This window comes from Thamnophis elegans, chromosome 17 (genome assembly GCF_009769535.1).
Source record: "Thamnophis elegans isolate rThaEle1 chromosome 17, rThaEle1.pri, whole genome shotgun sequence".
Taxonomy (NCBI): domain Eukaryota; kingdom Metazoa; phylum Chordata; class Lepidosauria; order Squamata; family Colubridae; genus Thamnophis; species Thamnophis elegans.
Window position 1 is genome coordinate 1,220,982 of NC_045557.1, and position 25,882 is coordinate 1,246,863.

At 64.0% G+C, this 25,882-nt stretch overlaps 4 protein-coding genes across 8 annotated transcripts; 2 read left to right on the top strand and 2 right to left on the bottom strand.

Annotated features, from left to right (window-relative positions):
- Positions 1-3,225: 3,225 nt before the first annotated feature.
- LOC116519822 (ETS translocation variant 3-like) lies at positions 3,226-11,143 on the bottom strand. Of its 2 annotated transcripts, none has more exons than XM_032233876.1 (5): positions 11,057-11,143; positions 9,969-10,024; positions 9,441-9,678; positions 8,497-8,612; positions 3,226-6,938 (listed from the first exon to the last, which is right to left on the bottom strand). In XM_032233876.1, exons 2-5 carry the CDS (start codon positions 10,012-10,014, stop codon positions 5,770-5,772), a joined length of 1,569 nt encoding a protein of 522 aa, XP_032089767.1. In that variant the 5' UTR covers positions 10,015-10,024; positions 11,057-11,143; the 3' UTR covers positions 3,226-5,769. The 2 variants fall into 2 exon arrangements, with proteins under 2 accessions (XP_032089767.1, XP_032089766.1); XM_032233875.1 differs by lacking the exon at positions 11,057-11,143 and adding an exon at positions 10,865-10,942.
- A 2,998-nt stretch (positions 11,144-14,141) lies between these two features.
- MRPL24 (mitochondrial ribosomal protein L24) lies at positions 14,142-16,204 on the top strand. The gene is made up of 6 exons (XM_032233895.1): positions 14,142-14,385; positions 14,493-14,647; positions 14,736-14,831; positions 14,953-15,050; positions 15,410-15,540; positions 15,931-16,204. Exons 1-6 carry the CDS (start codon positions 14,157-14,159, stop codon positions 16,065-16,067), a joined length of 846 nt encoding a protein of 281 aa, XP_032089786.1. The 5' UTR covers positions 14,142-14,156; the 3' UTR covers positions 16,068-16,204.
- RRNAD1 (ribosomal RNA adenine dimethylase domain containing 1) lies at positions 16,137-18,757 on the bottom strand. 2 transcript variants are annotated; one of them, XM_032233886.1, is made up of 7 exons: positions 18,515-18,757; positions 18,142-18,414; positions 17,992-18,054; positions 17,770-17,910; positions 17,041-17,687; positions 16,738-16,910; positions 16,137-16,490 (listed from the first exon to the last, which is right to left on the bottom strand). In XM_032233886.1, the coding sequence occupies exons 1-7, from the start codon at positions 18,608-18,610 to the stop codon at positions 16,372-16,374; spliced, it is 1,512 nt and encodes a 503-aa protein (XP_032089777.1). In that variant the 5' UTR covers positions 18,611-18,757; the 3' UTR covers positions 16,137-16,371. The 2 variants fall into 2 exon arrangements, with proteins under 2 accessions (XP_032089777.1, XP_032089776.1); XM_032233885.1 differs by lacking the exon at positions 18,142-18,414 and having other exon boundaries at positions 18,515-18,709.
- Positions 18,758-18,799: 42 nt separating this feature from the next.
- ISG20L2 (interferon stimulated exonuclease gene 20 like 2) lies at positions 18,800-21,562 on the top strand. 3 transcript variants are annotated; one of them, XM_032233890.1, is made up of 4 exons: positions 18,800-19,150; positions 19,301-20,155; positions 20,337-20,537; positions 20,738-21,562. In XM_032233890.1, exons 2-4 carry the CDS (start codon positions 19,433-19,435, stop codon positions 20,867-20,869), a joined length of 1,056 nt encoding a protein of 351 aa, XP_032089781.1. In that variant the 5' UTR covers positions 18,800-19,150; positions 19,301-19,432; the 3' UTR covers positions 20,870-21,562. The 3 variants fall into 3 exon arrangements, with proteins under 3 accessions (XP_032089781.1, XP_032089782.1, XP_032089780.1); XM_032233891.1 differs by having other exon boundaries at positions 18,800-18,925; XM_032233889.1 differs by having other exon boundaries at positions 18,800-20,155.
- Positions 21,563-25,882: the final 4,320 nt, after the last annotated feature.

Below are 25,882 nucleotides of genomic sequence, written 5' to 3' on the forward strand. Positions count from 1 at the left end.
CAAGGCTCTCTGGGCCACGGAGGGTTGCAATACATACAAGAGAGAACACGAGATCGTTAAGCCATATGTGGAAGATGAAAGGCAGGATAACAGCCCCAACCAGAATCGGTTGCTACATTACAGATCGCTTTTCCAAACTGAGAAGATGCAAAGGTTTTAAAGTTTAAACCCTTGAAACATAAAACACGAAATAACGAGAAGGGAAGGATGGGACGAAGGCAGCAACTCTGCAGAGGACAGAATCCGATTTCCTTTCCACAAGGAGGGTTTTAGAAGCCAGACTGGGCACAAGTGAATGGAGAGAGGCGAATTCTACCTCCCTCCAGGAGAAAACGTTTCCCCAGCCAGGAAAGGAGGGCTCCCCCTCTATGAAAAGGATGCCCCAGCAGCACCGGAGCATATGCTGCCTGTGTCGGTCCTCTGGGGCACGGAAGGGGTGAGCAAGAGCCCCCGTGGGCACCCCAAGCACGGGAGCAGGCTGGAGGCGTGCCTGGCGGCAACTGTGGGCATGGCAAACTGGGAAAGGGCCGCTGGCACAAAAGAGCCACATCCACTGTGGAGATCCTTTCAGATGGATCCGGCTTCCTTCCTTCCTTCTTGCTCCACACTTTCCCGGGGCCTCTGATTGGGGCACCCGGCAGGTTCCAACAGGTGGTTTCCGCCTGCGTAAGGGCAGGTTTTTCCTTGCAAGCAGAATTCCAGTTGAGCCGGCCTGGCTGGCAGGCAGGGAGAGCTTGGAATCGCCTCGCAGCCTCTCGCTCGATCGGCCAAATCCCCCCTCCCCCCCGCAATCTGCTTAGCGCCACTGAGCTGAGCAAAGAGGCCGCTTGTCCAAAACCTCTTACGTCGTCGGTCTCATCAAGCTGATTGCGGGAGACGCAATGCTGGCTCTGCGGCCAAGGGGAGGAGGGGGGGGGGGCTGAGGAAACTGGGAGGGGGACCCTCCCCCCACCCTCTACACCTTCCGTGCAGCTTCTTAGCTTCCCAGGCTGTCCTGGGCTGACCCAGTTAAGGAGGACACACGAATTAACTAACAGTGACGGCCAGCCAGAGGTTCCAGCCACACTCCCCAGCAGACATTTGCCCAGGCTGGTTGTGGGGGAGGCAGAGGCCTACCAGGAGGACATGTGCTTTGAGGGAGGGGCATCTAAGGTGCCCACCTGTTGGCCAAGCCCAAAGGGAGGCCGTTGCCTCTGCTGAGAACGGAATCCTCCAGCGGGAAAACCCCCGGATGAGGAGAGGCAGCCGGATAGGGGCCTTTCAAAGGGTGCCATCCTTTGGGACCTTCATCCCGCATTGCCCGAAGACGCTTGCCACCATCTGCCCGGGCCACCAATTTTCTGGGAGAAGCTGGCTCTCGATCCAGGGAAGGGTGGAACCCCAAAACACTGCACACAATCGGTGCCCCAGACTGGCAGGCGGAGGAAATTTGGCTGATTGAAGATGTGGCAAGGAAGATGTTTCCAGGAAGTGCCACATCCTGCCTAGGAGAGAGCCAGCGCCGGAGTCTCGCCAAAAGGTGCCTTGGAGGAAAAGGGGGGAGCTGGGGTTTCACCCCCCCCCCTGGGTTGGTCCATTCCCAGGGCCTGCCACCTGTTTTCCATGCTTCAGCAGCAGTGGAAGCTGTTGGTCGTTACCCATTGGGGCACACAGCCTCTGAGCAATAAACCCAGCTCGGCACCCTGTTTTCTCGAGGCAGAAGTAACAGCCACGAGGGGGGGGCGCAGGATCTGGAGGGGAAGAAGGGGCTTCACCCCGGCCCTAGGCAATTGGAGCTCCCGAGATACACACACACACACACACACAGAGCGTCCAGGGAGGGTTTCTGGCTGCTCCTAACGCTGTGTTTCTCAACCTTGGCCACTTGAAGATGTCCGGATTTCAACTCCCAGAATTCCCCAGCCAGCATTCGCTGGCTGGGGAATTCTGGGAGTTGAAGTCCGGACATCTTCAAGTGGCCAAGGTTGAGAAACGCTGTTCTTCTAACGTATCTGCAGAAGCCCCAGAAGCCACTGGGAGGAACAGGAGGAACTGGCTGCTTGGAAGCCTTTGAGGAGCTGAGCCTGAGGCCGTTTCCATTGCCTCACACAGGCTCCGGGTTCGTGTTCTTGGCCTACTTGGCTGCAGCCTGCAGGGGAAGAGGCCGCCCTGCTGATGGGAGCCTCCATGGAGGCCGTTTAGGAGCCACGGAGCCAGGACGATGAGCCTGGGAATCCTAGTTTTGTCTAAGCACACGAAGTGGGTTGCAGCTGACTTGCCACCCGCAGCCGGGTCTGCAAAGGTTTGGGCCTCGCCAGGGAGGGAGCCAAGGAGGCAGGGGGGAAAGGAACCAGGGAGGGTGCCGCCAGAAACAGGTGGGGAGCCGGAGTGGCGTTTCCCCAGCTGCCATCTTTGCCCGCCTTGGCACAACCTGCCCGGGAGCCTCCCGTGTGACTCCCTGGGCGACAGGCTCCATGACGCTGCAGGCCGTGCTGAAAGGGAGCCGCTCCCTGCCCTCCTGCCAAGGGGCGCTCCGGGGAGGGAGAGCGCGTGAATCACAGGCAACCCAGGCGGGGTTTTCTCATCCCACACGCCTCCCTTCATGGGGCAAAGCGGTGACCTGCCATCACCACCCGGCAGGCTCTGCCCCGGCTGGCCTTTGAGAGGGACACGCCGAGCTCTGGACGGAGCAAGGGCCGGAGCTGTGGCCAGGACGGAGCGGGTAACAACGCGGGAATACCCAGGCGCCCTGGGCAGCTCCCTCCCTCCAGGGAAGAGGGAGGGGCGGAAGGGAAGGGACCGGGATAATCAGTGCAGCCGGACTGAGTCACCTCCCAGGTCAAAGGTGCCTCTTCACCCGAGCTGCCTTCAGAGGTGGAAAACCCTCGCCAAGGAAGCCCAGGGCCTCCAAACAGGCCCCCCCGTGGCCTTAGCCTCCTCGCTGCAGCTCCTGGAAGTGGGCGGAAAGATGCCCCATGGCGTGGCTGAGCTGGGACCCCCCGGTGTGGCTGAGGGTCCACCTTTGCAGCCGAGCGGCTGCCCACCCACCCGTCCTCCAGGCCCTCCCCGTGCCTGAATCAGAGCCTCCCCGGCTCACAGGGGGGGGACCCAGCCGCCTGCCCTCCCCTCTGCCCGGCAGTCTCCTTGTGCCACCGACGCCAATGCCAACGTTCGGCCTCCCCAGAAGCAAAAGACGGAAGGAAGCCCAGCAGACTTTACTTAAAAGGTTTATTTAACTTTTTTTTCTTAAAATTTGAGGTAAAATATCTCATATCAACTTCCATAACAAAATACAGAGCTATCAGATACCCCTGGAAAAAAATATGTATATTATACATATATTTCTATAACATTACATCATATATATAATATATATGCAAAGTTGTTTTTTTTTTTGAAGACTTTATAGAAAGTGGAACGTCTAAAGGCACTGCACAAAAGCATGAGGACTACTTACATTTTTTTTTTAGACACAATTTTAATCCTGCTTCACATGGACAAATACCTCAAGCTGTGGAGCGGCTGCCCCACTGTGTTCAGTTCTGCAGCCGGGGCCGGGGGTCCCTATGGGAAAACGCTTCCTCTCTCTTCAGAAGGAGTGAGTGGTCGGTAAATACTTTGCCACTTTTAACACTCTAAAGTCGACTTTATTTCCTAAGAAAATAGCCTAAAGGGAGGCCCCTCGAACCCAAGACCGACCTCTCCCCCCCCCAAGTCCTCCCGCACCCCTAAGGCGCAAAAGAAAGAGACAGAGCAAAGCAGGGGTAGAAGGGAAGCCCCCCCAGCCCACCCCCCTCGAGGTAAAGTCTTCCCCTCTGTCTCTCCCCCCACCCCCCGCAATGGGGAGGGGGCTTCTGGGTCTTTCCCTCCGGCCCCCCAACGCTGGCTTCCCTGCTGCTTCAGTCCTCCCCACACGGAAGATACCCTTGCTGAGGGCGTCTGCCCAGCCTTGAGGAGCCCCCTTCACCCCAAAGCCCCCCCCACTACAATGGCCTGGCGAGGGAGGGGGGGCCACGGCCAAAACCCACCTAAGGTTTCCTATGGCTACGACACATCAAAACCATTTCCCCAAAGTACGAAACGCTTCCTCAATTAGCGGCAGACGCGACGTGTGTGTCTCCCCCCCCCCACGCTGGAGCAGCGGATTCAGTTTTTGGCACAAAGAGATGGCAGGTGCACCCCCAACGCAGCTGGCCAGGGGAAGGGGCTTCCTTGCCCCCCAACACACGGCCCCCCACCCGCCTGGGGCTTGAAAGCTCTCACCCCCAGCCCCCTGGAGCACCCAGAGCTGGGCCCTTGTATCCCTGAACAGGCATCGCAGCTCTCAGAGCCCCCCACCCCCCAGGCAGATTGCAAGGGGCAGAAGGTGGGGAGGGGCTCCAATCCCCAGCCCTCCCTCTCCCCGGAGTACACCGGCGGCCCCCACCCCGTGGCCCCCCTACCCCTCCTGGCACTTGGGTTCAATAGAAGGAAAGAGTGCAGCTCCCAGTCAAAGAAGGCCTCCCCGTTTCAGTTCCTGAGTTTTGGCCCCCCCCACGGCCAGCCCCCTCCCTCCCTCCGGGGGCCCCCTCCCCTCACCCCATGCAGCAGGAAGGCGCTAAGGCTTGGACATGCACGGGGGCAGCTGAAGCAAAGGGGCAGAGCTCCCCACCGGACCCCAGACCCACCCACTGCCCCGCCTGCACACGTTAAGAGCAGAGACCTCCTGTCCCCCCCCCCCCGCCTCCTCCAAGAAGTCCCCCCATGGCTTTCTTTGCATGCTACAAACACGAACCCCACAGACGTCTCCAAGGGACAGAATAGAGGGGCAGCCTCATTTAGAGCCCCCTCCCATCTCCACAGCATCCTTGAGCTGCTCTGGCAAGGCGGGGGGGCCACTAAGACTGTGCCTGCTGCAAAGTCGTCCCCCCCCAGGAAAGAGCCTGGTGCAACTGAGGCCACCAACCCCCCTTCCTCAAGATTCGGCAGCCCCCCCCCCGCCCAGTTAAGAGCTTCCAGGAGGGCCAAGCACTCCGAGCTCCCAGCCTGTGGAGACCCCCCCCCAGCTATTCAAGAGCCTCTCTTGCAAAGGGGCCATGGAATCTCTCTGTCTAGGACCCCCCTCCCCAAAGACCGGAACCAGGGAGGGGTTAGGGTTAAGCCGGGGCTGCGTTAAAGGCATCTGGGTCTCCGTTTCACTTCCCCTCCCCATCCCTGAAAGCTCGAGAGCTGAACTTCCCATGGCTTCTTCTTCTACAGTCAAAAAAGGTGAAACCCACCCACCCCACATTTCCACCCCCCCCAACATGTCTCTGAAGGCTGCCCAGCCAGTGCACCAGCAGCCCCCTCGCCTCCCAAAACGCCCCCTTCCAAAACTGAAAGACAGTGCAATGTTCCAGGCCCCCCCCACACCCAAATTTCCACTGACAACACCGTCCGGCTCTGACCAGGAAGGGAGACCATCCAGAAAGCCCCCCGAGAGATTCAGACAAGCCCCCCGCGGCTATCAACCCCATCCCCACCCCACCCCCGAGGGCGGTCCCATCAGAGGCGCTGCTGCTGCTGCTGCTGCGTCAGCCACACAGAAATGGCCGAGGAGGGGGCTTTGCAAGCCAAGGAGCCCCCCTCCCTCGGGACATGAAAAACTGCATTTCACCTGCAATGCACACGCATACACACACACAAAGCAACCCCCACCCCCCCACCCCGCAAGTTAGTGAAGCCCTCCTCGCCCTCCGCCTGCCCCCCCAGCCAGGAAAACCTTTGCTACATGACACCTCGGAGCCACCCTGTCTCCCCCCCCCACCCGTCCTAAGTATCCACCGCAGCCTTGGGGGCCAGCAGGATGTGGGGTGTGTCCAGGCTGCCGGCCCAGGAGGGCTTCCCGCTGGGGGTCTCCTCGGGGGCTTCCGCCAGCCGGTCCCCGTTCCAGCGACGCTTCAGGCGCAGCTTGGGGGGCATGAGGGCATCCTCCCTCTTCTCTGGGGGCCCCGGCTCCCACCCGGGCTCCTGCGCGGGGAGCTTCTCGGGGGCCCCTTCCTCCTGCTTCAGCTTCTTGGCCAGGACGGGCGCCAGGGAGACTCCCGGCCAAGCCGGGGCGGCCGGGTGCAGGAAGAGCCTCTTCTCCCGTGGCGGCTCTGGGCGTCGCAGTGGAGGGCCGGAGCCCTCGCTCTCCTCCCGCCCGGCCGGGACTCTCTCCGGGGAGTCGGTGCCGCCAGGCTCCTCATCCGCGGGCCTCTCCAGCTTGATCCGGGGGGGCGACGGAGGCGGCCCGCTGCCCCCCTCGCTCTCGTGGTGCTCCCGGTGCTTGCGCCCGGCGGGCGGGGGCTGCAGCTTGATGGGGAAGGGGGGCTGCTCCTCGTGGGGCGGCTGGCAGGCCAGGGGCGGGAGGAGGAGGCCCGGGTAGCGGGGGAAGGTCCGGGGGCTGAGGTGGTAGTTGAAGACGGAGCAGGCCTGGGAGTGGAGGTAGTGCTTCATCTCCTCGGGGCTGAAGGAGAAGCAGCTGCTGCCGCCGGGCGCAAAGGGGCTCATGGCCGAGGAGGGGCTGTAGGAGAAGAGGGTGGGGGTCAGCGACAGGGCGGGGGAGAGGGGCACGTTGAGCACCCCCCCGCGGGGAGGGAGGGGGGACCCGGCAAAGGGGCTGTGGGCGTCTGGGTAGAGGCCGCCCCGGCCGAAGAGGGGCAGCACCAGGTCCGGCTTGCGCTTCGGGTGGCCGACGGTGCCCGGGGCGGCCGCCGTGTTGCAGGAGGCCAGAAGGTCGACCCTGCGGTGCCAATCAGGAGAGCCCCCGTCCAGCTCCAGCGCCGGAGACGCCTTCTCGTCTGCGCTGCCGTTGCTGAGCGCCTCCTGGCCCGGCGGCCCCAGGGCTCTGGCCGAGAAGCAGCCCGGCTGGGAGTCCTCGCTGGGCGACTGGCCCTCCAGGGAGAAATGGAAGCGGGAGGAGGCCGTGGGCACCGGAGGGGCGCTTTGTGGCACGGCGCCTGGCAGGGAAGAGAGAAGGGGGAGTCAGAGGGGGGTCTCAGGAACACAAGAGGTGGGATTGGGCTCTCGTGAGTTGGGGTGCCCCAGAAGCGGCTTCTGGGGCAATGAAATGATGGAGAACCAGGCCTGGGGAGGCAGTGCCCACCCTTCTGTGCCCACTGCCCAGACGTCCAGGAGGAGGTCTGCCCAGCCCCCCCCCCGCTGCCATCTAGGGAGAGGTCTTTCTCCAAGGGCCCCTTCAGAGACCCCTTCCCATCTGAAAGAACGCAGCTGCAGCCAAGGCCTGTCTTGAGCCAGCCCCCTTCCCCTCCGCACCCCCAGATGGCAGAGCTGGATTCTTGGTGTTCTCAGGCTGAGAAGAGGGCAGAGAAGATCCTTCTGCCCTCCAGGGAGGGGGGGGAGGGCAGAAATGGCCCTGCAGTTCCCCCCCCTCCAGCAGCAGAGACTCAACCTTGGCCCTTTCCTTCCCTCCCTCCCTGGCAGGGTGGGGCCTCCACCTCCCCAGGCGAGAGGAAAGGAAACAGGCTGTAATCACAGGGCAGCTTCCAGCCCGAGGGAGCGCAGGGCGTGGCCGAGAGGAATCAGGGTGAGCAACTGCCCGGACTTGTTCCTGCGCTTGTACAGGCCACGGGGGTGCAGCCCTGCTCCGCTCTTGGGGCCCGGCTTTCGGCTGAGGATCACGTGGCCGGACCTCCCTGGCAACAGGCACTTGTGCCCTGGGACACCCCCCCCCCTCCAAAGAGCAGGCGAGCGGCCAGGCAGAAAGAAGCAAAGACCAAGGGGGGGGCCCTCCTGCCCGGGTGGGCCGAGGGGTGGCGGCCTGGGGAAGCACAGCCTCTTGCAAGGGGCCCTTGGGGAAAGCCAGGGCTCCGGAGGTCCACCTGGGGGGGCAGAACCCTGGGAAGCCGCTGGGCTCGCCCTCTTCCCAGCCACACCCAGCAGCACTGCCCGAAGCATCAGCCGAGGAGGCCGGAGCTCCTCTGCCTGGCCCGGGGCGGCTACTGCTGGTTCCCACATTGGGGAGGGCGTCTCCCTTGCCTGCCTTTTTCCCAAGCCCAGGAAAAGCCTCCAGCCCTTCCTCCGCCAGTGGCCGAACACTGGGAGGAAAAGGGGCCTGCAGAGGAATACGGGATGGGCCCCTGTGATGGCAGCAGGCAGGTCTGGCAGCCCCAGGAAACGAGGCCCTGCCTGTCGGAGCCCCTGGCGAAAGGGGCCAGAGCCGCCCTTCGGCTGGGGAAAACGCCAGGCCGTCAGGTGTTCAGCCAGAACTTTTAGGGATGGTGGAGAACCGAGGCCAGCTGCCCTCCACCCGATTCCCAGGTGCTGAAGGAGCAGCTGGAATCCGCCTCCTGGGCTGTCTGGGCCCTCAACTGGAAAGGCTCCCTCAGGCCGGACCCTCGTCTTCCTCAGCCCAGCCCACTCCGCAGGGAGAGCCCGGGAGGGTGGCCAACCAGGGTCACTCGCAGGCGGAATGAATGAGAATATTCCCCTGGCCAACCCGCCAGGCCTCCCCCCACAACCCCCACCTGGCAGAACCGGGGCCCACGGACTGCTCACCGGTGGGGCGGATGTTCAGGAAGGGGTAGCTGGGCATCACCAGTTTGTTGAAGTTGAACTTGTAGGTGAACCTCTTGCCTTTCGTCTTATGCAGGATGCGCTTGTTGTAGTAGTACCTGCCGAGGGGGGAGAGACACCCATCAGTCTCCTTGGGGGGGGGCACGAGTAGCAGGGGAGAGACCCTGTGGCAGCCCTTCTGTCTGGCCTTTGCCCCGTACACACACTCAGAGAGAGATACAGAGACAGAGACAGAGAGACAAAAAGAGATTGAGAGGGAGATACAGAGAGAAAAAGAGAGAGAGAGAAAGAGGAAGGAAGGAAGGAAGGAAGGAAGGAAGGAAGAAGGAAGGAAGGAAGGAGGAAGGAACTAAGAGATTTGCAATATGCAAACACAGGTCACACCTCCTTGAAAGGGACAGAGGGCAGAAGGCTGGCAAGGGTGCTCAGCCAAGCCTCAGCTTCCTGGGAAGAAAAACCAAGGACGTGCCACCCGGGCCACCAGCGCTCACAGCTTGGCACCGGCTCAAGTCCGTTGCTCTGCCAACCCAAAGGGTGAGGCACGGGGGAAGAGCTCAAGAAGGCGGCCAGGGGACGGCAGCCACTTTCCAGAGTGGATTTCAGACCCTGGGAGGTTTTTTTTCCCCACACGGGGGGCTCCTTGGCAACACAAACCCACCCACCCGCGCAGGAAATCTAGCCCCAATCGGGATCTTTGGGACAGGAGGGCCCTCCAAAACTATGGGGAGCCCGCGGGGATGTGGGAGCCCAGGTACGGCAGGGAGGGTGAACGAATGAGGAAGGCAGGTGGGCCTTTGCAGAACCATCTCCCCTGAGTGCTTCCTGCCAAGACTGCCGGCATTCCCCAGGCCTTTTGGGGGTCAGTGGTCGCCCCCAAACCCCCCATCTTCAGCCCAAGGGTTGTTTCCGGGGGGCCCCACGCTCACCGGAGAGCCCGGCTCAGCTTGTCGTAGTTCATCTGGGGTTTGCATTTCCTGCGGCCCCACAGCCGGGCCACCTCGTCCGGGTCCTTGATGACAAATTCCCCGTATTCTCCCTGCTGCCAGGCGATCACGTGCCGGAACTCCTCCTTCTGCAACAGCTCCAGGATGAAGTGCCAGAGCTGGATCTGGCGGGAGCCCGGGCTGGATTCCGTCTTGTAGGCCCAGTCAGGGAAATGGTAGCCTGGCAGACCGGGAGGCAGAGGCCGCAGTCAGGACCCCTGCAAGCCGACCGTCTCCGCCCCCTTGCCCAGCTGAGTGGCGGAGGCGACAGGCCACCTGCGGCCCCAGAGAAGGTGGGCACAGCGGCCGCTGCCACCCTCTCCGGGCGCCCCCTCCCAGCCCCAGAGCAGGGATTGGCAGCCCAGGGGAAGGCCGGGAGGAAAGGCTCTGCCGAGGGAGACCCCCTGCCCCCCTCGGGGAAGAAGCAGCTGCTGGTCCTCCAGTCCTTTGCCACAGGCAGGGAAGCCTCACCTCCTCCTCCTTCCGGTTTCTCCACAATGGGGCAGCCGGCCTTCATGTCTCTGCTCCTGCGAGGGAAGGAAGAAGGAAAAGCAGGGTGAGCTCCGGGGGCCTCAGGGATTCCCAGCAAGGCTTCCTCCCCCCAAGGAAACGGCCACCTGCCCCCCAAGCTCCCCCCAGGATCCCCCCCCCGCTGCTTTTATCAGGACGGCCACCGCCCCCCCTGCCCCGGTTGGGCTCCCCAGTGTAAACAGGGCAACTGGGCATCCTGTGGGGGGGGGGACAAGGGACCCCAGAGACACACCTGTGGGGGGGAGGGAGGGGGGTTTCCTCGGCTGCCCCTGGGGGGGGGGGCGGGGGGGGGACGGATGGGTTTGCTGGGGAAAGGACGCCCCCCCCCACTTTCCTCGGGGTCCCAGCTGCGCTTCTGCCCAGAGGCCCCTACAGGGAGGGACTCCCCCCCCCCCGCACACATCCCTCCGCCGCTTCCAGGGAAGGAGGGCTCCCCGCCGGCCGCTGTCAGGGAGGCTTCCCGTCCGAGCGGCTCCCCGTCGTCTCCCTTGCCCCCGCCACGCCCGTCTCTGAAGAGCGGTGCCGGAGCCTCCCTGCCGCTCTCTGGGCGGGCGGCGCGCAGGGCCGATCGGGGGCCCCGGAAGCGCCGCCCTGGGACTGCGGGGTCTGGGAGCCCCGGGAAGCGGACTCTGCGGCGCCCGAAGCTCCCCCGCCGCCCGCCCGAGCGGATCCCCTCCCTCTGCCCCCCCCCCGCCCTCTCCTGCGCGGGGCGCGGATGATGGGGCTCGCGCGAGTGGCCCGGAGGGGAGGATGGGCCCCGCAGTCCCCGCCGCCGCCGCCCCCCGGCCGCCTAGCGGGGAAGGCCCGACCCTCCGCCGCGCCCTTCCCGGGCTCACCTGACCGCCGGGCGGCCGGCTGGGGCTCCGTGGGCGGGTGGGTGGGGTGCGGCCTGCGGGGCTGCGCGGCCGCTTCTGCTGCTGCCTCCCGTCGCTCCGCCGCCGCCGCCGCCGCCGCTCCTCGCCCACCTCCAGCCACCGGAAACGGAAACGCCTCGTCGACGGCGCGCCCGCCCACACGCCCTGACTCACCGCGCGCCGCTTCCGGGGGGAGGCGGCCGGACGGGCGAAGGCGCGCGTCACTTCCGATCCGCCAGGACGAGCCGCTCTTACTCCTCCTCTCTATTGTCGCCCGGTTCAGTTTACTTTATAGTCGTTGCACGTGGAGCCACAAAGTGAAAAGGCGCCTTCAGTTGCAATTGCAAGAATAGAAACACAAACAGTCCTTTACTTTCCATAGGACTGGAATTGAACACCTGATATTGCGCCACACCGTGGAACTCGATATGGTTCTTGCCCTGGGATATCAGCTGTTTTTCAGCCTCCGGGTCCTGAGAGCGAATCCGGCGCCTCCGGAGGGGAAAAGGGGCTTGCCGCCCGGTCCTCGCACTTACGGCCGTTCCCCGCATCCCCCCCCCGGCACTGGCCCCTTGAAGCAGGAGACGAACGTTCCCTCTGGCTGGAGGGATGAAAGGGGCAGAAGCGCCCAAGCCCCCGTCCTAAGCAGGGACCCCCATCCTAGGCATCGCCCCGCCTGCGGTGCCCGGCATCCCGCCCTCCTCCTGCCGCCGCCGCCGCCGCACTTGCCCCCGAGGGAGCGCAGGGGAGCCTGGCTCGGTCCCCAGGAGGGCGTCCCTGGCAGGCGGCGGAGGAAGCCCTCTTTCTCCTCCTCCTCTTCCAAGGCAGCAGCACCGCACTGCGGAGAAGCGGCCGAACGGCAGCCGGGAAGGCGTCGCGCTTCGCCCGGCACGGGCTCCCCTTCCTTGCAAAGGGGCAGCGGCGGGGAAGGCGCCCCGGACGGAGCTCTCTACTCGGGGTCCCCGTTGCGCCTCTTCGTTGCCCGGCTCCGTCCCCGGTTCTCCTCTAGGTCCCTCCCCAAGACGAGGCAGGGATGAGATGAACGTTGGCCCCGACTTCGGTCCCCTGGCGAGTCCTTGAGGGGAAGCCGAAGTCCATTTGGGAAGCCTGATAGAAAACTCCCCCCTCCTCTCTCTCACACACAGAGACACGCATTTCCTCTCTTCACAAGAGCCTTTATAATAACGGGTCACATTCGAGTAGCGTCTGGGCTGCTGGGCTGCTCTGCCGGCAGCTGAGGGATTCCCAGGGGTGGCGCAGAGTTCTGGTTTCCCTGGCCGCCGGCAGCTCCACCTGTCCCCAGGTGCTCCTTCTGTTGCCTTTCAAAGTAGGCCCTGACCTCACAACCGAGGCGGAACCCAGCTGTCTGCGTTGCCTTGAGACAGGTGAGGATTCCAACGGAGGTGACAGCTCAGCTGGCTTCAGGATGCAGAACTGGTTCTCCCTAAATCGGCACCTCCGCAGGTAAGGCCAAATTGGGCAGGAAAGGCCCGGAGATTGCCAGGGTGAGCCTTGCACAGCCGTGTCCATCTGGCCTCGGGAGCAGGGCAACCCTGGAGATCAGCACGGCCCCCTTTGACCATCTCCCGAGGGGCCCCCTAGAAGGAGAGCCGGCTCCCATTGGCAGCGTTTCTGTCTGGGCGCTGGAGGGCCCAGTTTCCTGGCAGCTGATTTTTCTTTTTTTCTCCTCCTAGATCCATCTACGAGAAGAACAGACCGTAAGTAACTGAGTTCTCTGGAACTCAGAGGAAACCTGGTCTATGTAAGGCCGGGCAAATGAGGGAGATGTTGGTACTGGAAGGAGACACCGGGCTTGGGATACCCTGGATATTCCGGAGTCCTCGGCTGCCGTGGATGTCTTTTTGCGGGGCAAGGCATCACACACACCCTCTGCTCGTTTTTTGAAGGCTTTCCGAGGATGACAAAAGGGAAACCTCGGACGAAGCTGAAAGGGACGCGGTCGTAGGGGAAGGTGAGTGAAGACTCGGGGAAGAGATTTGCTCCTTTGAAGCTCCAGGAGGCCTTGGGGGCTCTGCAGAGATACCCCCGTTTTGAACCAGAAGCTTGGGGGGGGTTGGGGGGGGGGAGAGCCTGCACTGACATGTGTCTTTCCTTTCCTGTTTCCCAGGTTGCCTCCTTCAGCTGCAGCCCCAACCAGGCCCAGCGGCTGCAAATGGTAAGCCCCAGAGCGGTGAGCTCCAGCCCAGGTTCCCGAACAGCTGCCAACGCTAATTCTACCTCCCCTCCCCTCAGCAGGCGATCTAGAAGGCAAGGCCCAGGCCGACCCCTTGGTCCCTGAACCGTCGGCCCCGCAGGACATTTCCCCGGAGCCTGCCCTTCTGGCTCCTGTGACCCCAGAGATCATGGCCCTGATTCAGGAGCTACAAGCGGCCCATGAGTTCCAGTCTTCTCACTTCCAAGAGCGTACGTTGGGGGGTGCCTTCCCCTGCTCCTCCTCCCTTGGGGTGGGGGCGAGGGTGCTTCTGAGCCGAAAGGGCCCAGATTTTACCCCCTCCGCAGGCATCAGCTCTCCCCCCACGGGGCTCTCTCCTTCCAGGCAGGCAGGACCTTCGCAGCTGCCACGATTGCCTGAAGTCCATGAAGATCCTCCGGGAGCACCTCCAGGCTGTGAAGACCAGGCTGTGGCACGTGGAGACCATGCTGGGCATTCAGGTCCCACCTCAAGAGCTGGACCCGGAGGAGGAGCAGGAGGAGCCGAGGGCCCAGGGGAGCCCCTGCAACCCGGACTTCCCTCCCGCACCCCCCTTGCCTAACGGGGGTGCCTGAGAGGCCAGGAAAGCGAGGCGGAGGGGCTGGTGGGCCTCCTGGAAGCACAGAGGGCAGCATAAACAGAGATCTGCAGTCTCTAATCACACAAATCCTGGGTGTTTCCTTTCTTTTTTTGAGCGCTGCTCCCCAACTTTTCTACTTCCCCAATGGCGAGGGGGGAGGGGGGTTGCATTCCTTTGACAAAGGCCGGGTGAATAATACTGCAGAGAGAGCCCCAAGTTGGGGAGGGGGACCCTGGGTCAGGCGCCCTGCAGCTAAAGAGGACTGTCAATTCTGCTGTTCTGTGAAATGCATTTTCTCCAGTGCTCTGTAATAAAGTAAAATCGATGCGGAAATCGAAACATTTCAGAATAAAACGGGAAGGTTCACAGGGAGATTCTCATACTGGCTGCACACTAGCAGTAAAAAGAAAATTAAAAAAAGCATGATTTGGACCCCAACGTTAATGCCAACTGGGGGATTCTGGGGAGGGAAGGGCGCCCCGATGCAGCCCAGCCGCTGTCACCCTGCCATCCAGGCCAGCCTCTCCCCCGCCCGCTTGGCAGCCAGGAGGCGCTGCGAATGGGATGCGCTAAGCGGGCGCTTGCAGAGGCTCCTGGCTCGGGAGCCCCAGACTGACGCTCTGCGCCTGCTAGGACTGCAAATCCCAGGATGCACCGCGGGCCGCCCCACGTGCTCGCCCCGCCCTGCCGGGAAGCGCGGCGGAGGAGGAGGTGAGCGGCGGGCGCCCCGTGCAACGGCTCTGCGCGGCTGGCGGGCGCCGGTTGCAGCAGGCGGGGCTGTTGCAAGGAGCCCCTTCCCCAACCTGCGCCCCTTGCAGGCGCCATGAGGCTGACGCGGCTGCTGGCCATGGCGGAGAAGCTGGCGCCCCCCTGGGCCCCCGAGCTCGGCCGGGCGGGGAAGGCGGCCCGCAGGAAGAAGCCCGTGCTGCCGGCCATCCCGGAGGAGGACTGGCAGGTCTTCCGCGGGGACACGGTGAGTTGGGAGCCTCGGGAGGCAGGCGACCCCCGCCCTCCCCCTCGGAGCCCCCCACCCAACCGCCGCTTTCCTTCCCCCTCCGCAGGTGCAGGTCCTGAGCGGGCGGGAGGCCGGCAAGCAGAGCCAGGTGATCCAGGTGGACAAGGAGCAGCAGTCGGTGCTGCTGGACCGCCTCAACATGGTAAGAAGGGGCGAGCGGGGCGGGGGCGTAGAGGGGGCTCGGCCTCTAGGGAAGAAGCCCTTCCTTGTGGGCACAAGATCCCGGGCTGTAGGCTCCCCCGTGCTGCTCTCCTCCCCCCCAGGGCTACTACTACGCGGACACCGTGGCAGGCAGGGCCATGTTCGCCCGGGAGCAGCCGCTGCCCTTGAAGGAGGTGGGCCTGGTGGACCCCACCGACAGGTAAGGCTGGATTGCCCCCCCTCTTCACCCCTTTGGGGGCCATAAGCCACTTGGGCGCCTGGAGGACCCAGTTGTGGGGTGACTTTTGTTCTCCCCCCCTGCCGTCACTCTCCAGGGAAGTGGTGCCCCCCCAAAGGACAAAATCAAACCATTCCTCTGGGAAAACGGGGGTTGCCCTTGAAGGGGAGGCGGCCAGAGGGGCTCTTGGCCAGATGGCCCCGTTTTTTTAAAAAAAGTCAAGATTTATATTATTTTTTTCACTCTGGGGGGGGGGGAGATGCTGAATATTGGCCTTCTGTGGGTCTTGCCTGAAATAAACGCTTGCTCTCCCTTTGGGGTCCCCCCCCCGGGTGCCTCAGGCTGCCCACTGAAGTGGCCTGGCGCTACACAGAGCAGGGCGAGCGCGTGCGTGTCTCCGTCCGGACTGGCCGCATCATCCCCAAACCCGTCGAGCAGAGGGAGGACGGCATCGTCCCGGAGCTGTGGGTCGGTAAGAGGCTCCTCTGCTGAGCAAGGGAGGGGGGAGGATGAGCAGGGGGGGGGATAACTTCTGCTAGGCCCTGCCCTGGGGCCGGCTTGTTCTCAAGCAGCATGGGGACTAGAACCTTGAAAAGTGGCTTTTAATAGACTTTGAGCCGAGGTGGCACAGTGGTTAGAGTGCAGTACTGCAGGCCACTTCAGCGGTTCTAATCTCACCGGCTCAAGGTTGACTCAGCCTTCCATCCTTCCGAGGTGGGTGAAATGAGGACCCGGATTGTTGTTGGGGGCGATATGCTGACTCTGTAAACCGCTTAGACAGGGCTGAAAGCCCTATGAAGCGGGATATAAGTCTAACCGCTATTGCTGTTTGCTCTCCCGCCCCCGTTCCTTGGCAACTCAGATGGCCCAAAGGACACCTCCACCAAGGACGCCTTGGAGAAGACCTACACCCCGTCCTTGAAGACCTTCCAAGAGGAAATTATGGAGCGGATGGGAATCGTGGAGACACGGCGGCAGAGGAAGTCTTATTGGTACTGAGGCTGCTGATTCTGCTCCCCACCCCCAAGAAGGGAGGAGTCAGAGAAGCTCTGCATTCACACGAGCGGGTTCACTGGCCGTCTTTTATCAAAGGCAAAGACAATAAATATCCCTTAACAGAACAACAAGCGTACTGTCCTTACAGACACTCAACAGAGAGGTGGGCATTTTGGCCCGCTCTCTCCTCCTCCTCCAACAGGTTGGTCCAGGGGCTTCCTCGGCAACGGACCCTCCAGGGGAGGCCAAGTCCTTTGGCGGCGGCTGCATCAGACACTGAGAAGGCCCATCTAGGGCAGGAGCCTCCTCACTCTCCTGCGGCCAGACCCCAGAGGTCGGAGGGTGGCACCTTCTTGGCCGCCACCAGCACCAGGTTCCTGGCGGACAGTGCTGGGTCAAAGAGAGGGACCAGCGCGCAGGGGAAACCTGGGGGGAGGCAAGAGAGAGGCAGTGGGCTCGGGGCAGGTCCTGGCACGGCTCTCCCCGGGCCCTCTGGGCTCAGAAAAGACAGAACCAGCCCCAGCTTGGGGCTCTGCCCTCTTCCCTCTCCTCCAAGGAGCTGCCCGCGCAGAGACAGTAAGAGGCAATTTTGAAACGGGAGAGGAGAATTCCTCTTGAGCCGCCGGGTGGGATGCCGCCTTCCCTCCGGCTGGGACCCCCAGGTGCAGCTGACCTTGCTCCTGCAGGTAAATCATCCGGTCAAGGAGAATAAGGGTCTCCACCAAGGGGGCCAGCAGGTGAGCGAGGCTGAAGAAAACCACCACCTGCCGCTGCTGGGCCGCAGAGGCTGGCTCCAGGGGCCCACGGGGGCTCATCCCGACACGCTCCAGGCCCTGGCGGGCATACCTGCCCCGGAAGGAAAGGCTGCACTTGCTGCTCCAACAGAGGATTCGGGGGCAGGCGGGAGGGGCGGTACCGCTCCCACCGGCTGGGGAAGCCCCCCCCCCCTCCAGTTCCCGGAAAGAGGCCCACTCACTGCTCAAAGGTCATCTGGTGGGCCTTGGGAATGGCCTGCACCCCCAGGCGTTTCTTGGTGGGGTCGATGGCCCGGATGAGGGTCTCCAGCCTGGCCCTGTAGCAGTGGGTCTTCAGCGAGGGGCTGTCATGCTCCAGCCGCAGGAGGTAGTCCTCCATGGCGTGGCAGGCCCCTTCCCGGGCCTTGTAGGAGAGCTGGTGCCCGGGCAGAGCAGCTACCCAGTCGCTCAGGGGGTAGCCGGGCCGGGCGCCCTCCCCGGTGCTCAGCTTCATGTAGCAGCAGGACACCGAAGTGATGCCCACCATGTGGGGACAGGCCACAAAGAGCCGGAGGAGGGTGGCGCTGAGGTCCCCGCAGGCATGCAGGCTGGTGAGCAGAAGCGGCCCCTGCGGGAGCTGCCCTTGCAGGTGGGTTGGTGGGTTCTGCTCCAGGGACTCGGGCCCATCTCCTCCCCCACAGTCTGCGCCTCCCTTTCCAGCCCCCCTTTCTCCCGGCTCGCGGGGCTGGCGGGCGGCGGCTGCCCATGAGCTCTCACCTCCTGCAACCTTCCCCGAGCGCAGCAGCTCCACGAACTCTGGCCACCGAGTGTCCGGAGTGACCCAGCCCACCACGTGGCTCGGCCCCTGGGCAGGGGGGGCGTCTGGCTCCTGCGAGACAGGAGGGCCACAGTCAGGGGAGTCTGTCTCGGTCACAGCCGGTGCCAGGCCAGAAGTCGCCTCCCTTCCTCACCTGCCGCCTGGCCTGCTCTTTCTCCAGCTCCAGAGCCAGCGCCCGGTCAAACCTGGCAGCCTGAGTGACCAGCCGGGCGTCTCCCTCCACGGCCGTGACTGACAGCCGCAGCCCGAAGGCCAGGAAGCGGGCGAGGTGGCCCTGTGGGGGGAGGAGGAGGAGGAGAGGTGGATGCCAGGGACACGGGGGTCCAGAGCCGCTCCCCCCCCCCCCGAGGCTCACCTGCCCTGCGCCCACGTCCACCACCTGTGGGCATCCGGTCAGCTGGCTCAGCCGCTCCAGCACCTGCCGGGCAGAGGACGGTCAGGGCCTCTTTCGGACCAGGCCCCCCCCACACACCCTCCCTCCCTCCCTCCCTCCCGTCCCCCGCACCTGCGCCAGCCGCCGGACCTCGTGCTGCTTCTTGGGCCGCAGGTGCCGGCGGAAGCGGGGCGGCAGCGGGGGCTCGGGGGCGGCGGCGGAGGGGCGGCGGGGGAAGCGCAGGGCGTGGGCGGCGGCGCGGAAGGCCAGCAGCGAGAGCGGCCACAGCTCGGCCGGGCGGCCCCCCCGCAGCAGCAACGCCGCCACCTCCGGCGGGGAGAGCCCGCCCAGCGCCGCCTGCCAGCCGCCCGGCAGGAGCCCCCAGAGGCCGTCGCTGAAGAACTCCTGCGGGGGGGAGGGAGGGAGAGAGGGGGGGGGGGGCTCAGCGGGGACCACCGGCCACGGGGGGGGGGGCAGGGGAGGGCCGGGAGGGGGAGGGGCTTACGATGACGTAGGCGTCGGTCAGCGGCCGGTAGAGCGCGAGGACGCGGACCAGGCTGGCGGCCAGGCGCTTCTGCTGCTCCAGGGCGAAGCCGCGCATGGCGGGCAAATTTGGCCCCGGCCGGCCACCGTCCGCCCTCCCCGCCCACCGCCCCAGGAGCGCTTTCGGTTTCGAACGGAGGGGTTTCTTTCCCCCCCTCGGTCGGTCGGCCCGCAAATCCCTTCCCCCCCCCCCACCCCCGAGCTCTCCCTGAGATCCGGCCGAGGCTGCGGCCAAGCGGCGGCGGCGGCGGCGGTTTCCAAGCTACGGGGAAGCCCGGCGGATCGACTTCCGGCGTGACCGGAAGTTCCCCCGCTGGGGGGCGGAGGAGGCGCTTCCGCATCCGGGTCGGCGGTGCCGTGGCGGCGGTGCCAGGTGGGCGCGGGGTCTCCGGGAGGGAGGGAGGGAGGCAGGTCCCGCAGCCGCCCGTGACGCGCCCGGCGGGGCCGCTGTGATGCCTCCGGAGCCCCGCCGCGGTCACAAAGCCGGGCCTGCCGGGGGAGGATGAGGAGGGGGAGGAAGCCTGGCCGGCCAGCCACGCCCCGATCGCCTCCCCGGCCCCGCCGCCCGGAAGGAACCGCTCAGGTGCCGATGGGGCCGGTGAGGAGGCCGAGAGGGTCGCCGGGCTGCGCCCCCCCCCCCCGCCTTTCCCCCCCCTCCCTCCCCCCCCCTCGGGGCCCCCTTCCAAGGGGGGAGGGGCGGAAGGGGCTCCCGGGGATTCACCCCCCTCCCTCCCTCCGTCTCTTGCAGGGCAGCCACGCCGACCTGCCCGTCTCCTCCTCCTCCTCCTGCAGCCGGAGGAGCCCTCTATAGAGAGCCGCCTGCTGCTGCTGCTGCTGCTGCCTGCCTGATCCGGAGCCGCCTCCTCCTCCGCTGGGCGCCATGTCGGACCTCCTGCTCAACCTGGAGACGGTGCTCCCACCCCCGCCAGCCCAGAAGGGCCCCGCGGGGGGCAACAAGAAGCACCAGCGCTTCGTCAAACGCCGGCAGTTCCTGGAGCGGAAGGGCTTCCTCAAGCAGAAGCAGCTGCCCCCCCAGCCGCCCCCACCCAGGCGGGACACCTCCCTCGGCTGCCCCGCGGGGCCCCACCGGCCCAAGAAGAAGCAGAGGGTGGAGGCCAAAGAGGGCGGCAAGCCCTCGCCGGAGGAGCGGCCCCCTTGCAGGCTCAAAATGCCGCCCAAGGAGACCTCCGGCTCGGGCGCCGTGGATCCCACATCCTGGACCTCCGGCTCCTCGGCAGCGGCGGCTGCGTCGTCATCGAGGAAAACGGGGAGCGGTGCCGGGAAGCCCAACGGGACCCTCTGCAGCCGGGGGGACGTTCCCCGAGTCGACCTGTTGAGCGAATTCAAGAGTGGCCTCCCTGATGCGCCGGGGCTCGCCAAGCCCAGCAAAATGGTGGCCATTGACTGTGAGATGGTGGGCACGGGGCCCGGCGGGCGCAATAGTGACCTCGCTCGATGCAGCGTGGTTGGCTATTATGGCGATGTGATGTACGATAAGTACATCCGTCCCCTGAGCCCCATCACCAATTACCGGACTCGGTGGAGTGGCATCCGGCAGCACCACATGAGAGACGCCGTCCCCTTCAAGCTAGCCCAGAAAGAGGTGAGGGTGGTACGCAGCCTCTTCACCCTCTTTCTAGCCCCCCTCCCCTCCGTGCCCATCCGGGGGCGTCTTCTGGGCTGGGCATTGTGGGCATCAGCATCGTCGTCTCCTCCTGCCTCTGCTAGGAGGCCCCTGGGGAGTTCGGGGGCTGAGCGACCTTCCTCCTCTGCTTCCTTTCCAGATTCTGAAGCTTCTCTCGGGGAAGATTGTCATTGGCCACGCCATCCACAACGACTTCAAAGCCCTCAAATATTTCCACCCCAAATCCTTGACCAGGGACACCTCAAAAATCCCCCTGCTCAATCGGAAGGCCGGCTTCCCCGAGAATGAGTCGGCCTCCCTGAAGCGGCTCACCAAGCAGCTCCTGCACCAAGACATCCAGGTAACAGGTGCCGGGCACACCTGCCCAGGTGCTGAGCCCGGCTGCTCGTTTGGGAGGGCGGCTCTCTTAAGGCCAGGGGCTGCCTTAGGGTTCGCCCTGCAGGTGGGAAGCGGGAGAGAAGGGGTGCCCTTGTGGCCAGGGAACGAGTCTATGGCGGGCTTTGACCCTCAGACTTCCCCTCCCTCCCTCCCTCCCTCCAGGTTGGTCACAATGGACACTCGTCGGTCGAAGATGCCAGGGCTACCATGGAGCTGTACAAGGTGATCGAGGTGGAGTGGGAGAGGCACTTGGCCACCTCCCCTCTCCAGGACGGACCGCCGGACACCACGTGACGGCCCTTGGCCAAGAGCCAGCTGGCCTGGACTTGACGGAGCGAGAGCTGCAGATGCGGCAGAAGCTTTCGGAGGGAGGGGCAGAGGAGGGGAAGAAGGCGTAGCTGACCTGAGGGGTGGGTGGGGGTGTGAGAAGGACGAGTCCATTACATTGTCTCCAGCTGAGGCCCACATCGGTGTCTTCCTTGCAGGCTTCTTGGGAGCCCATCCAGCCCTGAGGCGGGGGGGGGGGGAAGCCCTGCTTGCCTGCCGGAGCTCTAGGGTGGCTGGTGCCTCCCCAGAGATGGGGGAGGGAGCAGGAGCGGGGCCACAACCACAGAGGGCTTCCTCAGCCGGTGGAGCGGTTGGGCACAGCCCTCCCAATGCCCCCCGGTGCTGAAGGCTTGTAAGGAGCCTTGGGGCCTCCAGGCGGCTGAGGCTGCCTTATTCAAAGGCATCGGGAGTTGCTCCCCTCTCTTGAAGGTTGGGGGCATCCCGGCTGCAGGGGCCACTCGGGATTGCCCCCTTCAGCAGCCGCCTGGGGCCCCGTGAGCGCAAGGAGGCCTCCCGCTTCGCCTCCAGGGGCAGCGTTTGGTCCTCCAACAGGCGCTGGGGACTTTTAATCGTCAAGAGGCGCCTTCCGGTCTTGGCACACCGTCCGTCCGTGTCAGAAGAAGGAGGGGGGGGGCGCCTGGTTTTTATGGCTTGTGTTGGTGGGGGGGGGGGCTGGATGGGTGCAGCAACAGAACTCGTGCGCCTGGTGTGGGGGATGTAACGGGTTTTTATGAAATTAAAAAACGCCTCCCCCAAAACAACAAGGCTTCCCCTCCCTGCATCCCTCAGGTGGGCCTGGCCTCTGAGCTCCTTGGCTGGACCCTGGGCTTCCCCCCTTGGGCTGGAGGGGGGTTTGCTCCTGAGGATACTGTTCGAGTGGATGGAAGTTGCTCTTCCTCTCTGCAACAGCCCCCAGTGGGAAGGGGGGGCTGCCTGCACCAGGGGTTCAGAAAGCTCCGTCTCTGCCTTCAGCTGGATGGGAGCTTTTGGGTAACAAAGAGCCCCCCCCAGCATCTGTGAAAGACAGGGGGGGGGGTTCCTCCCTCCACCTGCTGGTGCCCCAGAGTCTTTCCTCCTGCTTCCTTCTTCCTTTGCAAGGAGCTTCTCCCTTCCGCTTGTGAGCTGCAGGGCAGAGACCCCGGGTTCTCTTCCAGGGATCCCCTCCTGCACCTGCTTACCGCCACAGGGTGGGGGGTTGCTGAGGGTCTGACAGCTCTCTGCAGGAGACCGTGGTGGGCCTGAAAGAGGGGGGGAGCGCGGCTTTCTTTGAGGCTGCCAAGTGAGGAAGGGGAGGTGAGTGATACGGCTGGGGAGGGAGGGGGTTGCTGGCGTGTGATGGATTGCTCGCCTGAGTCCCATCCAGTGGGCTCTGTGGGTGGCCACCTCCTTTGCTCTCCTCTCCCCCCTTCTTTGCCCCCCCCCCGTCAAAAGTCCTCATGTCAGCAGTTAGGGATGCAGCCCAATACCCCCACCCCCCAGGCAGATCAGGCTGAAGGAGGAGGAGGGAGCTGTCTCTCTTGGCCAGCATTCATGTTCATAACAGCAGTTTATAAGGCTATGATAACACCCGGGCATTCCTTTGTTAGCTTTAGCTCTGCTCTCTGCGCCCTCCGAGGGATTGATTGGCACGTCTCTTTCCTTAGTCCCTCAAATAGCTGGGGGGGGGAGGGGGGCGGTCTTCTGGCCGGCTGTGTCCAAGCCCTGCCGGTCCTTCTCCCAGGCAACTCTAAAGAATGGGGAGGGGGACCTGTGGCTCTCTGGGCCCAAAGCAGCAGCCCCCTCTGGGAGCCACATGGACTGGCTGGGCTCAGGGGGTGAATTAGCGGGAGGGGGGGGGGCTGCAGGCCTTTGAAAAGAGCCCTTCATCCTGCCTAATGGCAATTGGACTCAAAAGAGGGGCTGAAAAGGGAGCTGGGGGTCAGGCAGGGTCACGACCGGCTAACAGGGTCAGGAGAAGTGTGGGAGCTCCCCCTCCCCTTTCAGGCCTCATGGGGGAGGGTTGTGGACTGACCTCCCCCTCTGCAGGGCAGCAGCCCCTTCCCTCCTACCAAGGCCCCGTGTGCCAACCAGGTGCCCCCCAAGCGCCTTCCCTTGGGCTCCCGAGAGGAGGCGGAAAGGATCCCGGAAGCTGTTGAGCAAGGGAGTCTGGGGAGCAGCAGTTACGACTTGCCAGAGGAGCAGGGAAAGGCCGGAAGCCCCCTTCTCTTTGGGGCTCACCCCACCTCCCCTGGGCCATTGCGGGACAGCTGCTAAGGGAAGCCCCCCACAGCTGGGCTAGGCCGTGTCAGGGCACCTTCAGGCCTTTGGACGGGAGCTGGCAGGGAGTCCCTGGCCTTGAGGGGGGGGTGTAAAATCCACTTCCCTCCCCTGCAGGACTGGCATTGGGCACAGGCTTTGGGGTGCTGCTTTGGGGACTCCCGGATAGGTTGGGGTCTGTACCTCCCAGGCCCCTGGCATGTGTGAAGGCGGCTGCTTTTGCCACAGCTCAGCTGGACTGGACCGTTGACCACAGGGAGGTGGCTGAGTGGCTTTGAGCGGGTGCCTGCCTGCCCGCCCAGCCCTGCAGGAACCTGCCCTCCCCTCACAGGGGGGGGGAAGACCACCCAGCGAGTGCCACTCCCTCCCTGGCTGGGCTGCAGAGACCCTGTAATTACCTAGAGAGGCTGAGTGTTTATGGAGATAAGCAGAGAGATGGGAGGCTAAAAATCAATCCCAGCTGGAAATCTCACACTTTCCCTTTGCTCTTCAACCCCCCCCCCCACTTTCTCTCTCCCCCCCCCCCAACCTTCTGGTTTTTTTTATTATTATTATTTATCCCACCAACTGTTTCTTTAACCTCCCTGGAATGGTGCTGAGGACAATGGGGGGGGGGAGATGTCAACCCCAACTTACAAAGGGTCTCCCTCCCTCCATCTCTCCCCCCCCCTCCGGAGACATGAGCCAGCCTCTTCCTTTAACCCAGCCCTCCCCACTCCGTCTTAAAAGCCGGCTTTCCTCTTTCGGACATTAAAGCAGGAATGTCTTGTGAGGGGGGGCAGAGAGAGACTGAAAGGGCCCCCAAAGCGGGTGGGGGCTGCTCTATACGGATTTCATGTCTGCCCTCAATTTGGAAGCAGTTGGACCAGAGGTTTCCCCTCCAGGCTACAGGGCTGGCCAGTCATTAAAGCCTCTTCTGTGCCTGTCAATCAGGGCCAGGAAGGCCCCCCCCCCATTGACCCTCCCCGTACCTCCAGCGCGGCCCCCTCGGAGACCCAGAGATGGATGTTCCTCCTTCAGCCTTGAGGGAATTTATCCAGGATTGTTTAGTCAATAGGTTAAGGCAAGGGCGGCTTAGCCGATCCACTAAGCACTGACTAATTTCCTGGACTTTCCCCTGCCGGGAAGGGATAGACTGCTCCTGAGCTGGGTGCTTCATTGCCTTGGACTTGCCCTTTCTGGCACCAGGAGGGCAGGCGGCCACTGGGGAGGGAGGGGGGCGGCCCTCCAGGGCAAGGAAGGGGCCCACATTCCTTCCCTCCTAATTGGAAGGGTCTGCGCCTGCCTCCTCGCAGACCCTGGGAAAAAATCCCCTGCCATAATCACATTAAGATGAGAAAATTTGCTCAGCTCGGGAAACCGGAGAGCTTTGCACGCGGAGCCTTTTCATCTCCTTGCCCAGGGGCCTTTATCTGGGCGGGGGAGGCGGGGGATTAGGGAGGGGGCTCCCTTCATGGGGAGGGGGAGGGGGTAGGTTAACGCTGGGTTGGTGTGCAGGGCATCTCCAGGTGACTCCGGCTGCCCAGGCCCCAGACCGGAGCCAAGCGGGGAAATTCAGCTCAGAAGTTCCATCTCACCCAATGCTGGGTAAACCAAGGAATATCCAGGAGGGATTCTCCCCCCCCTCCACTACCTATGAGCCACCCATCATGGCTTCCCCTTCTTCCTTGGCTGCCATCCAGCGTCTCCCATGGGGGGGGGGGGGCTTGGGCATCCTGTGGGCACCCCCTCCCCACCTGGGGCTTGGGTTGGGAAATGGGTGGGTGGGCTGGATTGGTTCCCACCTGCAAAAGGCTGGCGAGGGATTCTAGGGTGGCAGTGATGGGAGCGGGGGGGGGGGGGAGACACGTGGCAGGATCCCCAAGTGGGGCTTCTCGGGGCAAGCGGGGAGCAGCAAAGAGGGGGCCCCGGTCGGGAGAAGCTCAAAAGCTGGAGAATGGGGGTTGGTGGTCCGTCCGTCGGCCGGGAGGAAGGAGCCACTTTGTTCTTGGCTTCATCCATCCGAGGAGAACTCCCTCTGCTAACGAGCCCAGCCTCCCTCTCGTCCTCCAGTCTCTGACCTGCTTGCAAGGACCCCCGAGGCTCAGGGCTGACCACCCTCCTGGCCCAAGACCTGTCGGGCAGCAGGCACCCTCTGGTGGCTCACCTGGTCTCACCTGGCAGGCGTCCGAGGGCCCAGCGAGGTCCCACGCCAGGCAGGCTCAGTTCGGCCTCTTGCCCCCACTGCCAGAGAGACTGGCCCCCTGCCCTGCTGCTTCACTCACACACACACACACACACACACACACACACACACACAGGCAGCAGCTGTTCCAGAGGTGCAGCCTCTCCTGCCAGCCCACCTGGAGAGGAAGAGAGGGTGACGTCTCCTTCCTGCCCCTCGTGGCCTGTGGCTAAGCCCTTGGCCAGCCAGCCAGCCAGCTCCCTCCTCCTCCTCCTCCTCACACCCTCAGCTGCAGGGCCCCCCCTGCTCCCCTCTGCCTTGGCTGGGCATCCAGGAGGTCGGGAAGGGCAGGGAGGAGGCTGGGAATGAGAGGAACGGAAGGGGAAAGTGCTGGGCGAAGCAGTTCTGGCCCTCTCTGCTGCCAGCTGCCCACCCCCTTTCCCTCCCGGCCGGACCTCCAGTGGGCTGTTGTGGGGGGGACACGGAGGCTGCTGTCCCTTCAAAAGCATACCCAAAGGGGAAGGGGGCACAGCCAAACTGTTGCAAAAGTCAGTATCAAT